The sequence below is a fragment of the Tripterygium wilfordii genome, chromosome 21, assembly GCF_013401445.1.
Source record: "Tripterygium wilfordii isolate XIE 37 chromosome 21, ASM1340144v1, whole genome shotgun sequence".
In the NCBI taxonomy this organism is placed as follows: Eukaryota; Viridiplantae; Streptophyta; class Magnoliopsida; order Celastrales; family Celastraceae; genus Tripterygium; species Tripterygium wilfordii.
In genome coordinates this window covers 3,661,108-3,675,111 of record NC_052252.1, presented here as the reverse complement: position 1 = coordinate 3,675,111, position 14,004 = coordinate 3,661,108, and the positions used below count along the sequence as shown (strand labels likewise).

The 14,004-nt window shown below is 37.1% G+C and overlaps 2 protein-coding genes and 2 pseudogenes across 3 annotated transcripts; all 4 read right to left on the bottom strand.

Annotated features, from left to right (window-relative positions):
- Window positions 1-1,661: 1,661 nt before the first annotated feature.
- Window positions 1,662-3,164, bottom strand: LOC119990237 (early nodulin-like protein 2). 2 transcript variants are annotated; one of them, XM_038836133.1, is made up of 3 exons: window positions 2,872-3,163; window positions 2,332-2,743; window positions 1,662-2,181 (listed from the first exon to the last, which is right to left on the bottom strand). In XM_038836133.1, the coding sequence occupies exons 1-3, from the start codon at window positions 3,044-3,046 to the stop codon at window positions 1,848-1,850; spliced, it is 921 nt and encodes a 306-aa protein (XP_038692061.1). In that variant the 5' UTR covers window positions 3,047-3,163; the 3' UTR covers window positions 1,662-1,847. The 2 variants fall into 2 exon arrangements, with proteins under 2 accessions (XP_038692061.1, XP_038692060.1); XM_038836132.1 differs by having other exon boundaries at window positions 1,662-2,743; window positions 2,872-3,164.
- A 958-nt stretch (window positions 3,165-4,122) lies between these two features.
- LOC119989734 (early nodulin-like protein 2) lies at window positions 4,123-5,474 on the bottom strand. The gene is made up of 2 exons (XM_038835412.1): window positions 5,290-5,474; window positions 4,123-5,149 (listed from the first exon to the last, which is right to left on the bottom strand). Exons 1-2 carry the CDS (start codon window positions 5,468-5,470, stop codon window positions 4,212-4,214), a joined length of 1,119 nt encoding a protein of 372 aa, XP_038691340.1. The 5' UTR covers window positions 5,471-5,474; the 3' UTR covers window positions 4,123-4,211.
- Window positions 5,475-8,397: 2,923 nt separating this feature from the next.
- On the bottom strand, window positions 8,398-10,331 carry LOC119988705 (annotated as a pseudogene).
- A 3,061-nt stretch (window positions 10,332-13,392) lies between these two features.
- LOC119988202 lies at window positions 13,393-14,003 on the bottom strand (annotated as a pseudogene).
- Between the last annotated feature and the right edge of the window lies 1 nt (window position 14,004).

Sequence of the window (14,004 nt, the reverse complement as noted above, 5' to 3'; positions counted from 1 at the left end):
CCATTTTCCTTTTTATATTTTGGGTTAATTATATTTCACAGCACCCATTCAATGACCAGATATTCATTTTAGGCAACACCTAATATTTAGAAACTCGACAATCACTTACTCAGGCAGATTTCTCAAGAAGTCTATTGATAAAAAATCAACAATTTTTACGTATGAATATTGAACGTTGACTCTATAACAAATGAACATTTGGTTACTGCTTAGCTAAACTCTTATCTTTCAATGCTAAAAAATATAATTAATCCACATATTTTAAGGAGTTATAATTAAACTTATCTTTCTGAAATTTTCAGGGAGGGACATCTATGGGGAGTTATATCTGACAATTATGCAAACAAAAAAAAAGAATAAATTATTTGAAAAAAATGATTTAAGATTTTGATAAGGAATGTTGGATGATGAAATCCTTGTGTTTATTGTGTGATTGACAAGATATCACACATGCTAGAACCCAAAAGGATCCCTAAGTAAATGAATAATTTTATCAATATATATATATATATCATATAGAAATTCTGTAGACAATGATGTTGATGAGTTTCAGTGTCAAATTTTGCTATGGCCTCCTATGGTACTAAACTACTTAAATACAAAACAATATCTTTAAATCGTTGAAAACCCATTTAGATTTGGATTCAAAAGATAAAAAAAAATGAATATTGAACCATATATATATATATATATATATATAAATCCCTAACTTATCTATTATTATATGGATTGTACAACTTTTATCAATATTCAATGCATACACGTATTGGGTGGCCTGGGTATGATAGTGATTAAAGGGGGTCTCACTTTATGCCAACACAACAAAATGTCTGTGGTGTTAAATTATGTCAAGTGTGAACTTAGAGGGACACCTAACCACTAAGTTTCTTGCAACTTTTGTAATCACAATTTGTGTTTTGATGAAACTTGTTCGTCAATCTCCATCTCCTTTTGTACCTTCTCTTCTTAACTAAGCAAAAGAAACCAGCTTGTACATGTGTCATGTTTTCTTTCCTTCTCAAATGGTTTCTCCTCTAAAACTAAGTAGTGTATACTCGCGGTGCGGGTGGGTCTCACGTTGGAATTTTTTAAATTCATATTAGATATTTAAAGGATAAATTTATATGATCTCATTTCTCGGTTAAAAAAAACACAAAATTAAACTTGTACCTCTCTTTAACATGTTTAGTATCTATCACCTTCTTTTATTTTATCAAGAAATTTGAGGTGGGTATGAATGATTTCATCGCTTTGTTCAAATTATGTGTCGGTGTGTGGCAAATGTGAATGAATCATTTTGTCCAGGAATGCCAAATGCCCATTTGCGTTTACTTGGTCAGGAAGACCATGCAATTTGGCATATCAACCATAAATTATGAGGGAAAAAAAACAAATGAAAACAAGAAATGCATGACATTGCTACCATCTACTTACTTTTAAACTGCATCTATAAATCCATTATGTAACTTACTTGGGCTTTATAAACTTGGATACCACCCAATTCGAATATATGCCTTAACTATCTCAGTTGAAGGATTATTGACACTATATATAACTTATTTAGGCTTTACTAATAGTCATATTCATAATCAGAGATCCTATAACTTTATATAGCTATTAAAACGGTGAGCATTGACTCTATATCACAGCATAAAAAAATATAAAAAGTTGAAAAGATCATAATATCATAAAATTTGACAAAATAACCCAAACAAAGAGTTAAGCCCATCAAATTTTATCCAACAAACAATAATTATCAGCTTCTCAAAAAAAAAAAACAATAATTATCAGTAAATTTAAAAAAAAAAAACAAACAACCGCTAATAAATTAAAAAACCATCAATTATTCAGACCATAAAACTAGACACAGCAGAGACTACAAACACCAACACAGTTGAGGGAGTTAACATAAATGAACTTGAGTTGGACGGTGCCGGTGGAGAAGTAACGTCAGCCGGAGTACTAGATCCCGGCGATGCGGTCGGACTTGAGCTATTCCCCTGCGATCCACCCGGTGGGCTGCTCGCAGGAGACAACGGTGGTGTTAAGGCCGACGGTGACGGAGCTAAAGTGGGAGTAATCTCTGCAGGTGTAGGAGTCATAGAAGATGGTGCAGTGGGAGACACTGCAGGCACTGGGGCCACTTCAGGGGAAGCGGTGCTCGGCACAGGCGTTACATATGTTGGTGAGAATGCAGGGCTTTCAGGGGAAGGCCCAAGAGGCGAAGGAGATGGTGTTGTGGTAGATGGTGGTAGGGCCGCCGGAGATGGTGTTGTGGGGGATGGAGGTAGGGCCAACGGAGATGGTGGTTGGACGGTGGTCGGCGGATATGTTGGTGTTGGTGAAAATGTTGGGCTTTCAGGGGAAGGCACAAGAGGCAATGGAGATGGTGTTGCGTGAGATGGTGGTTGGGCCACCGGAGATGGTGTTGTTGGGGATGGAGGTAGGGCCACGGGAGACGGTGGTTGGACGGTGGTCGGCGGCTGAGCAAACGGTGGTTGGGTTTTGGGTGGTGTTGGAAATGGCTTAGTTTTCCTCACTGCTAAGACAGTAACAATGAGTTTTTGGCCTTTGATGCAATGGTCTTTGTTTCCAGTGATGAAATAGAAAGGACCAGAGCGATCAAACTTGAACTCTGAATCTCCACCCTCCAATTTCAGTATTGGATTCTCAGTCTTGCACTTGAAGTAATCATCTTTGTTCACCACCAACACAGAATCTTCTCCTTTCTTGTACTTGAAATCTAACAAAACCACACAAAACAAAACAAAACAAAACCCATTAATAAAGACTTTTTTTTTCAAGATTTTAACAGTTTAAGATTTACGGTTCAGGTATTTTCTTTCTAAGAAGTAGTGTGGTGTGACTTACAGAGAGTGTCGTTGACCTGGAAGCGGTTTCTTCCCGTCCAGTGATCGTAGGGTTCTTTGGGGTTCAAGACCCAGCCATCCCTGCCACCAACATAGAGCTTGTGGGCTTGAGAGGAAGAGAGGAGAAAGGAAGCAAGAAAAGCAAAGAAAAGGAAGAGAAATTTTTGAAACTCCATTGTTTGCTTATGACTTATGAGAGTGGAAACTAATCACAATAAATAAGGCAACAAATAAATGAGCCTTGTGGATGTGTGTAGATATATAACATAAAAACAATAATGGATTTGTAAATGAAATGTTGAAAATGTGAGGGAGAAGAGCGTTGCATAGATAAAGGTGTGGAATGATGGGAACACCGTGTGACAACTAATGTATGTTACGTGTAACAAATCATGTCATCCATTGATATGTATATATAGGTATCTTTTTCAAAGCTATCATTTTCAGTACCCAAACAAAATTTTGAAAAAAAATCATAATTTCCTGCTTTTTTTTTCATCTTCGTAGAACTTCATGATTAGGATGATTAAACCCACTTTATTCTGTAATTATCATCATCCATGTTTTAGCATGCATGGTATGGAATCATATCTCTCGATATCATATATATGAATTTGCCAATTAGGTTTACTAAGACCATACAATTTTTTTTAACCGAAAACGACACTATAAAAACTTGTTTTTTGAACATTCGATATGGGCATAAAATCGAGATAAACTTAAATTAGAGCGGTTAGACCTATGGGCATAGAAGTTTTCGTGACGACGTAATAAGTTGGGATAAAACTCAACACGTGATCATAAAAATATTTCTCTGAATGCTAAGATAAGGGCCAATAATAGGTTGAATCGGTTGATTATCAATCCAACATCCTGAGCGCTAAGACTAGAGCTAAGAATGGGTCGGGTCGGCTGATTATCAGCCCACTAACTGACCGGACTTACTTTGACAACTCTACTTTTAAGAACCATAAAAAAAATATGGCATGCCATAGTTCTGCCATCTACCTATTTTTTTCACTGGATTTATGATCAACTTTACCGTGTCAGGCTTCCCTCATAGTCAGACACAGAGTGACTCTTTTTGGTGAAGTTCATATAAGTGTTGGACAAACATGGCAATTAAAACTAAAGGAAATATTGAGGTTTTACAATCAAATCAAATTCAAAATTTCATCATAATTATAAAGCCATAAAAGTTGACAAAATCAAAAACAATAATTAGCCAGAGGTGGAGGAAACATTAAAAAAATTTCAAACCAAAATAACCCTAATAATAAATTTAATTAAAACCAGAAATAAGAACGTTAAAACACCCCCCCACCAAATTATTCTAGAAGTCTAAGCAAGGCCAACAAAGACGCTACTAATCAAAGCTGTAACAGCAAACACCATTAGACTGGAAGGAGTTACAACAAATGAACTCGACGGGGCTGGGGCTGGTGATGGATCAGTACGGTTTGTTGGAGTCTCAGAGTCAGGTGATTCTGCTGAAGGATTGCTCACCGGAGCCAATGATGGTGAAATTATTGAAGGCGATGGCTCCAATGTGAGAGACCCGGCTGGAACAGGGGACAGAGCAGGGGTTGATGTGGGTGGCGATCCTGCAGGTGGGGATGTGATTGGTGGAAATGCAGGGCTTTTAGGAGAAGGAACCGGAGATGGTGATCCGGAGGATGGTGGTTTAGCCATTGGAGACGGTATCGGAACGGTGGTTGATGGCGGAAGACCAACAGGAGATGGGATTTTGGGTGCTGGTGCTAGAGCTGGTGAAAAGGAAGGGGTATTGGTGGAAGGCACAGGAGATGGTGATGAGTGGGATGGCGGTTTGGCAACCGGAGACGGTGTTGGCACGGTGGTTGATGGCGGCTGAGCAAGCGGAGACGGGGTTTTGGGTGTTGGTGCTGGTGAGAATCCGGAGCTATTGGGGGAAGGCACAGGAGCCCTTTGAGAATGTGGTGTAGGAGATGGTGGCATAGCGGTGGAAGAAGGAGGTTCCACGGTGGTTTTTGGAGGCTGAGCAACCGGTGGTAGGGTTTTGGGTGGTGGTGGTATTGGAAGTGGCTTAGTCCTCATTGCTAATACAATAACAATAATTTTTTGTCCCTTCTCGCAATGGTGTTTTTTACCGCTAATGAAAAAGAATGGACCAGATCGATCAAACTTGAACTCTGAATCTCCACCCTCCATTTTCATGATTGGCCTTTTAGTGTTGCAGTTGTAGTAATCATGTTTGTTCACCACCAACACCGAATCTTCTCCCTTCTTGTACGCAAAATCTGATAGAAAATAAAAAATAAAAAATAAAATGCACCATAGAGTTATATTTCATTTCACGGTTTTAGGGTTTAGATTTTAAAGCGTGTTGTTTCCAAACAAACTCGATACACAAAAAGAGTTCAAGCGTGGGGTGACTTACAGAGAGTGTCATTGACTCGGAATCGATTCCTTCTAGCCCAGTGATTGTAAGGATCATTTGGGTTCTTAACCCAGCCATCACTGCCACCAACAAAGAACTTGTAGGCTTGAGAGGAAGAGAGAACAAAGCAAGCAAGAAATGCAAAGAAAAGACACAGAGATTTGTGAAAGTAGTACTCCATTAGATGTTGATTAGAGTTGAAAATAACCACAAAAAAAGAAAAACAATATATATATATATATATATATATATATATATATATATATATATATATATATATATATATATATATAGACACACACACACATGTATATGTATGTACATTGTGCAAATGATAAAGGAAAGAGCATGTGACTAAATGATATGCAATCAAGTCGAGGATGGAATGTTGAAATTTAGAGCGCTAATGGACTGTCAACTGGTAATTTGATCCTCTGTGTCATTCCTTTGTGTGATTTGCACACGTGGCACAATCATAGAGGGTGATATCAGATCAATTGATATAGATGCATAATTATTTCCTACAAAAGAAATGTTTGACAGTTTGAGGCATAATTATTTTTCATTGGTGTTAGGGACGAAAATGATTTTGCATAATTATTAATTATGATGAGAGAGAGTCTCTCAATTATTTCTGGTTCAATATGAGACAGAGCCCATGCTAGCTGGATATGGTCTGTATGAGTTGGGCTCAGGCCGAAATTGAGGCCCAGACATGACTTGGGCCTGGGCCATAAATCTCAATTTTTTTATAAGGAATCTATCCATGAGGACCACGATCACATTGGATTTTGTCTTACATGATAAAGTGTGGGCATCGAGATGATCCAAGGTCTAGCGTGTGTAGGGTTAAATTTATACTTATTATTAGGGATGATTGTAGAATTTTAAAATTCAATGGAACAAAATGTGAGTTTTTTTTTATAAAACATTGGTACAATTTATTATAATATTAATATAATTTTCTTTTGGGTGGAGTCAACTACTTCTACTCAGCTATGCTTGGGTCCGCTCCTGTCGGGCACATACATTTCTTGTTGAATTCATGCACCAAACAAGTACAAGGTTTCGATCCATAAGAGCAATTCTAAAGAAATTTGTTACACGTGAGTTGAATCTCAATTCAGCTAAAGCATTGATATATATTTTAGAAAACAAGTCAAGTATTAGTCCTGATTAAAAGGCATAATTTAAGATTGATTTAGTACAATTTTTTTTTTGTTTTCTCCTCTTAATTGCAAACGTCTCTCACAAAGTTGTACAGATGTATGCCAACTGGTAATTAATTAATTTATTATTTCAAGATATACCAATGATGAACAATATCCCATTAAATCTGGGGCTATATGATTGAAAGAATAAAGCAATATTAATTAATTGATTCTGTCAATAAAGCAAATTTGTAGTATCATTGTTGAATTCATATCATGAGAGTTTTCTTTACTTTTCTTTAGAGTTGTTTCCAATTTTGGACAAATAAAAACAGAAAATATATAGAAAACAACCATACCAAACAAATTATATTGTTTATATTTTCTCTCGATACTTTTCCCCGACTATCCTATTGAGCACCAAAATATTTGTAGAATTTTGTTTTCTTCCTATTTTTCTTTAATTTAATTAATTCACTTATAATTTTCACTGCGCATCAGAAGTTGAAGAGCATTAGGGTTGGTTTGGCAATATTGTTTATTTCCGTATATCATATATGTGACACCGTAAATATTAGAACACTCAATAAAGTTTCATTCAATTTGGTAAACAGATAGAATGAAGCATTATATCCATGTATATGTATATATATATATCTAAGAACTAGGTATTGACATTATTAGTACAAAGTGGTTCACATTGAACCTTGCAACCCTCAGCGGTGGAGGTTGCGCCCATACCCATGCACTGGTCATAGCATCTCTTATAGCATGCTGGTAGCACTTCACCCCAAGCCTCTCCAACCTCCATGGACGTCGCGAACACCACGATCATCGCGATCAGAAGCGCGGCCCCAAATTTGCTGCTTGATGCCATTTATTCTAATTAATGTGTCCTTGTTTGTGTATTAATACAGGTATATATATATATATGTGTGTATGTATCACTAACAGGAACAAGGACACACAAAAGGTGCTATGGAACGAAGAACATAAGAAATAGAGATTGGTTTTTATAGGGTGATGTATGCTGTTTTTGGAAGTTTTGGTTGTTTAGAGAGTTTGTGATGTAGATATATGTTGGTTAAAATTAATGGTTACCCAAGTTCTATGGTCAATGGTCAATTCATTCTTACCCAATTTTTTCAAGTACCTAATTTTAGCATTCCTATAATTGGGACTGGTAATGGTTGACGGGGGTTCTTCTTGTTTGATGATGTTAGGGAGTTTCCAGTCGAAATGGTAAAGTAACTTTGCAAGTGTAAGCTCAACACTTGCTATTCCATATGACATGCCAGGGCAGATCTTCCTTCCATCACCAAATGGGATAAATTTATTGTTATTTCCCTTGTAATCAATGGATAACTATTGACGAATCTCTCGGGAATGAACTTCTTCGACATCAATTCAGTAATTAAATGAGTTTGGGGCTATTATAACACCACTAATTTTTAAAAAATATGGGACACTGAGGATTCGTGGGTCTTGGGCGGCGACCCATGTCGCCAGGCCTCAGGGACACCCCTGTCAGCAGCATCAAGAAGAAAACAGAAAAGGACAAGCTAGATAATTGGAAAAAGAATTTGGTTATCCATGCTGAAGTGGAGATGGAGGTAAAGCTGCTGTTTGTATCAAGATTTTAAACTAATTGTGGAGATAATAGAACCAAGATTATTGGCTGAGCTGGAGCTTTGTTTTCTAATTGCAGACTACGTAAACTATTCTATTGACATGCACATGTTAACCAACTCTTCTTCTATTAATTTTTTTTGTACTCAATCAAGTTGTAAGAATCATATTATAATTTTTTGTTCACAATGGGTTGGAGTTGGAGTTTATTTGTTCTTCTATTAATTTTTTTTTTTTTTGTGTTCAATGAGTTGGAGTTTTGTTTTTTAGTAACTTGAAAAAAAGAAAAAGAATGCTTTTATTAATACAAGTCACGACACAGGTGCAGTCAAGTACTAATATTTCTATTGTTTCATAGGACGATGCAGAACCAAGGAAATTTTGCCAATTTCTTTGCCGATCAGATGCAAGATAAATAACCATGGTCACATGGTGCTGGGAAAACAATTCAATGCTTACATAAGGAAATTGTAGCTTTATGTTTTTACTGAGCAATTGTGGCATGGTAAGGAATGGGGATTACATACAGATTATTTTTTCTTACAGCTGAAATACCAGAACTCTCCATCATGTCCAGTTCTTCTGGTTTGATGTTGTTAGGAAGCTTCCAGTCGAAATGGTAAAGTAACTTTGCAAGTGTAAGCTCAATGCTTGCTATTGCAAATGACATCCCAGGGCACATCCTCCTTCCAGCACCAAATGGGATAAATTCAAAGTTATTTCCCTTATAATCAATAGAACTATTGACGAATCTCTCGGGATAGAACTTCTCGGCATCAATCCAATAATTCGAATCCCTTCCAATAGCCCACGTGTTAACGATGACTTGGGCTTTGATGGGTATCTCATATCCAAGAATCTTACATCTCTCTCTGCAAAGTCTTGGGAGTGACAATGGAAAAGGAGGGTGTAACCTCAGAGTTTCCTTGATAACTAATTTCAAGAATTCTAGATCTTCGAGCCCAGCTTCATCTACATATCATTTTCTATCAAAGACCTGTCTCACCTCTGCTTGAGCCTTTTCCATAATTCTTGGAATCTTTATCAATTCTGACATAGCCCATTCTAAAGTTGTAGATGATGTTTCACTTCGAGCACCCAAAATGTCCTGAAACATAGATTGTGTTAAACCGGTTAAATTATTGTGCTTTTTTTCCCTGTATATTCATAAGGGAAATGAAAGGTAAATTGATTCTAATAGTAATTGCACAAAGGGGCATACTAAAAAGAGATGTGTTTACCAGTACAACTGCTTTAATGTTTTCTGCTGCCAAAGGGAACTGAAAATCCCCACATTTTTGAAGATTCAAGAGAACATCTACCACATCGTCAACAAATTCCTCACTAGAATCAATTGTTGCCTTCTTAACTTTATGTTCATTGATGATGTTTTCAAGTATCTTATCAACTTCACGATGCAGCTTGTCAAGCCGAGTCCTCATACCACTGATCATATGAAATAATTTTATAGAAGGGAACATATCAACCAAACTGAAACCTCCAAAAACCTCTACCATTTCTCTTACAAGTGGTACAAATGCTCCATGCGTATCGCCACTCTTACCAATTGCCGCCTTTGAAGTGATTGCATATGTTAAGCAAACTAACATCTCGCTGAGGTTGATTTTTGACCTGGCCTTCGAAGAAATGGATTTAATGAACTTCGATACCTCTTCCTCTCTGATGGATTGCATCGCTTGAACCTTTTTTCCGCTCAAAAGCTCTATTGTGCAGATTTTACGCATCTGTCTCCAGTAATCTCCATATGGTGCAAATGCAATATCTTTAAAGTTATAGAACATGATCTCTGCGGCAAGGGCATAAGGTCGATCGGAAAAAGCAATATCATGAATTTTCATTACTTCTTTGGAAACTTCCGGAGAAGAAACGACAATGGTTGACAATTCACCAAGCTGAAGAAGCATAAGAGGTCCATATTTGTTAGCTAAATCTCTTAGGCGGCGATGGGGCAGAGAGCCAATCATTTGATGTATGTTTCCTAAGAGTGGTAGCTTCCATGGGGAGGGAGGAGCAACAGCAGAATTCGACCTCTCGTTTTGTGATTTGCTCCATATTCTCAGCAGCATAAAAAAGAAAACAAGAAAGGTGAAGATAATAGGAAAAGGAATTTGATTATCCATGATGAAGTGCATATGCATGGAGATGAATGGACCAAGATTATTTGGGGAGATGGAGTTTTGCTTTCTAGTTGCAAGACAGCTGTATGCATTAATTGGAGTCGCCTTCCACTGACATGGATTGGACATTGGTAGTTGTTATGCATTATTGGACTCCAATTGTTGTACGTTTTTTCCTGTTCTTAGGACGGGTGGGGTCATGCCAATAATTTTATCAGGAGGGAGGATTCAAACTTGGCAACGTGTACAAGGAGCAGCCATCAACATGTCAACTATTACTCCTTGTTCAATTTTTAGCACCCTTTTATTAACCTGCAGGATCCGCTGTAGCCAATACTTTCTACAGATGGACATCAGTGCGATTGAAAGAACATGTCGAAACATCGTCCTTCACTTTCTGTTGGACAGTGTTGTTAATTCGAAGAGGAGAAGGAATTGCAGATCACCAACTTACAGGATTAGTGAAGTTTTTCTTCGAATAAATTGTAATACTATCTTTAATTTATGCTTAAAAAGCTTCCTGCAGGGGCTGTTTGAAGGAAGTTTGTTGAGTATCTATAAACTGTACGTTGCAAGTAGCTAAAATAGATAATAAAAATGTGAATATAAACTAAAATAATGGATACTTGCATGTTTGGTTCTGTACTTATGGAGACACGTAATATAATATTATAATTTACTCTATCATCTCTCTTCTGTTTTCTCTCCTCTCCTCTCTCTAAAAAGTGTAGTAGGCACGCCATTGTAAGAATTTTTAATGTAAACAAGTAATATTTTAATGTGTAGAGATCTAAGATAGAGATATTGATTGATGCAATTCTTATATAAAGATGCTGTAAATTATCAAAAAGTAGTGTTTGAGTATGTGAAATAGAGAATCTGTTAAGAGATTTTAATATAAACAAACAATGGAGCAAGTTAAAACATTCATGGTTACACTGGGTGCTGGAAAAACAACGTTGGAGCTCAAACTAATAATTCAATGCTTACATAAGAAAATTCATCCCAAGTATCCCTTAATTTCTTTGAACCATAGTTTTTAAAACCATACTGTGCATCAAACCGTCTAGATCAATGACCGTTCGGGTTACTTTTACAGCATAGCCCAGAGGAGGCTACCTAGCAGTTGGAGTTGAGCAAATGGAAGAAATATCTGACGCTCTTTGACATATCGGGGGAAGGTTTAAATTTGTATTACAAAATTTTCGTTAAGGGGTAGAATGTAAAACGCAAACTTTTTGAAGGAGGACATAACTGGAAAAAGAATCAAGTCAAGTGGAGGAAACTAATAAGCTAAGGAACTAGAGGGTTAAAATAAAATTTCCTAGAAAAACCCCAAATACCTAAATACAAGTACTTATACCTCTCATTCCTCACTATCTCATACACTCTCTATGCCAACTAAAACCTAGTAGCTAGCCGCACTTTCGTTTGAGAAAAACCAATGAGCAGTTGATCTGGGTTTCTCGGGACATCGAGAGGCATTGCCGGGGTTGTGAAGAACATGAGGTGTGGTCCGTGAAGCTTAACAAGCTCGTTATACTCTCTCTTCTAGGCCTGTTATGGTAATGGTAAATACCGATTTACCATACCCATACCAATACATTGGTTACCGATTTTTCTCATAGGTTGGTATACCGTTACCAATTATACGGTATGGTAAATTTATCGACATAATTGGTACCGGGAACGGGTATGAGCTTTCAACCCATCGGTATTTACCGTTACCGACATATATATGCAATATTTATTATTTATTATTTTAAATTTTGTTTAATGTTAACCATTAGATCTATTTGTCAATTAGATCAGGACCATTTGTGCTAGGTTATTTATCAAAAAAATATTCTCTCTGTTTCTCACTCTCTCTCGTCTCTACTCCGATCAAGGCCGTTTTCTCTTTTGTCCCTACTCATGCGACGATGTGTACGCAATAAGCCCGAGCGAGTAAGGCAGCTCGATTCATCTTTCACCCTTCATTTTCAACCTTCGTCGTCCATCACCCTTCTCGTCTCTATCTGGTATAGTGGTATTGCTTATCAGAGTCATGACCCAGATGAAATACACACACGACACACCCAATAAAAGATTTTAGCTTGATTTAATTTATTGACATAGAAAATTTGTTTTGTCCATCTAGTTCCTTTGTCTTACTTGTTAGACTTAGTCAAGCAGGGAAAGCAATACTTGAGTCTTGAGATACATTTATTCTGGATTACTGCTGTTGTGTTCTTCTGTTAAAAGGTGGAAATTTGAGGGTTTTCAAGTTTCAGGTTATAGCCAACGAATGTGCTTCATTTTTTGATTGGTAAATTTACCAATTACCGGCTACCAATACCGATTAAACAGTATACCGACCGACGATTTACCAATATTATCGGTAACGATAATGGATATGAATTACGTGATACCGATATGATCGATAACGATAATCCGTGTTTGGTAACGGTTACCGTTACCGTAACACCCTACAGTCTCTTCCGCCCTTTTCTTGTTCCTCTCTTCTATTTTTTACTCCTTGATTTATGATGAAGACCTAATATTTTTAAAGGTGGGGCCTTTTGATCAATGGGCTAATATTAATTGAGGGTTCAAGGGCCCAAACTTGGTTTGGGTCCTTTCAATTGATAACCGTTGCTTTCTAGCGCGGTGTCCACAGTGCTAACACATTCCATTCGCTCAATCAACTCACTTACCATTTCCCTATATCCGTAAACTATTCATTTTTGTGGTGGTCAATTGTACCCAAACAGTTGGTGGCGATTCTTGAACTCTTCCCATAAGAAGGATCCATTTCATTTTTTCATATTGCCTATCAACAAGAAAAAAAAAAACAGGAATCGTTTCGTGCACAAATTCTTCTAATCTCTAAATCTAACTTAATTAATAAGAAAAATTTGTCAATTCGCATTGTAAACCTAGCTGCGACACAATGCTAAACTGTCCATGCTTGGTTTGCAGCTATTGTTAATTGACCAGGCTACATGCTTGATTTTAGTGGATGCTTGATTTGTCTGACTTAGAAGGAATTTTTCTAGCATAAGTAAAAGAAACTACAGTAACTAAAGAAACAAGACATACTTGTAACATAATTAGTAAGGAAGACTGATGCCCATTTATTTTTTGCTTAGCAGATACAAGTCCACAAATTAGAACAATAGTACAAGATAACTCACCCTGGTAGTGGAAAAACAATACTGGAACTAAAGCAAACAATTCAATGCTTACATATGGAAATTGTAGCTTTATGTTTTTACTGAGCACTTGTAGCATGGTAAGGAATGGGGATTACATACAGATCATTTTTTCTTCCAACTGAAGAACCAAAATTCTCCTCCATGTCCAATTCTTCTTGTTTGATGTTGTTAGGGAGCTTCCAGTCGAAATGGTAAAGTAATTTCGCAAGTGTAAACTCAACGCTTGCTATTCCAAATGACACGCCTGGGCACATCCTCCTTCCAGTACCAAATGGGATAAATTCAAAGTTATTTCCCTTGTAATCAATGGAACTATTGATAAATCTCTCAGGATAGAACTTCTCTGCATCAATCCAATAATTCGGATCCCTTCCAATAGCCTATGCATTGACCATGACTTGCGCTTTGACGGGTATGTCATATCCAAGAATCTTGCTTCTCTCTGTGCAAAGTCTTGGGAGTAACAATGGAAGAGGGGGGTGTAACCTTAGAGTTTCTTTGATAACTAATTTCAAGAATTCTAGTTTTTCGAGTCCGGCTTCATCTACGTATCCTTTTCTATTAAAGACTTGCCTCACCTATGCCTGAGCCTTTGCCATA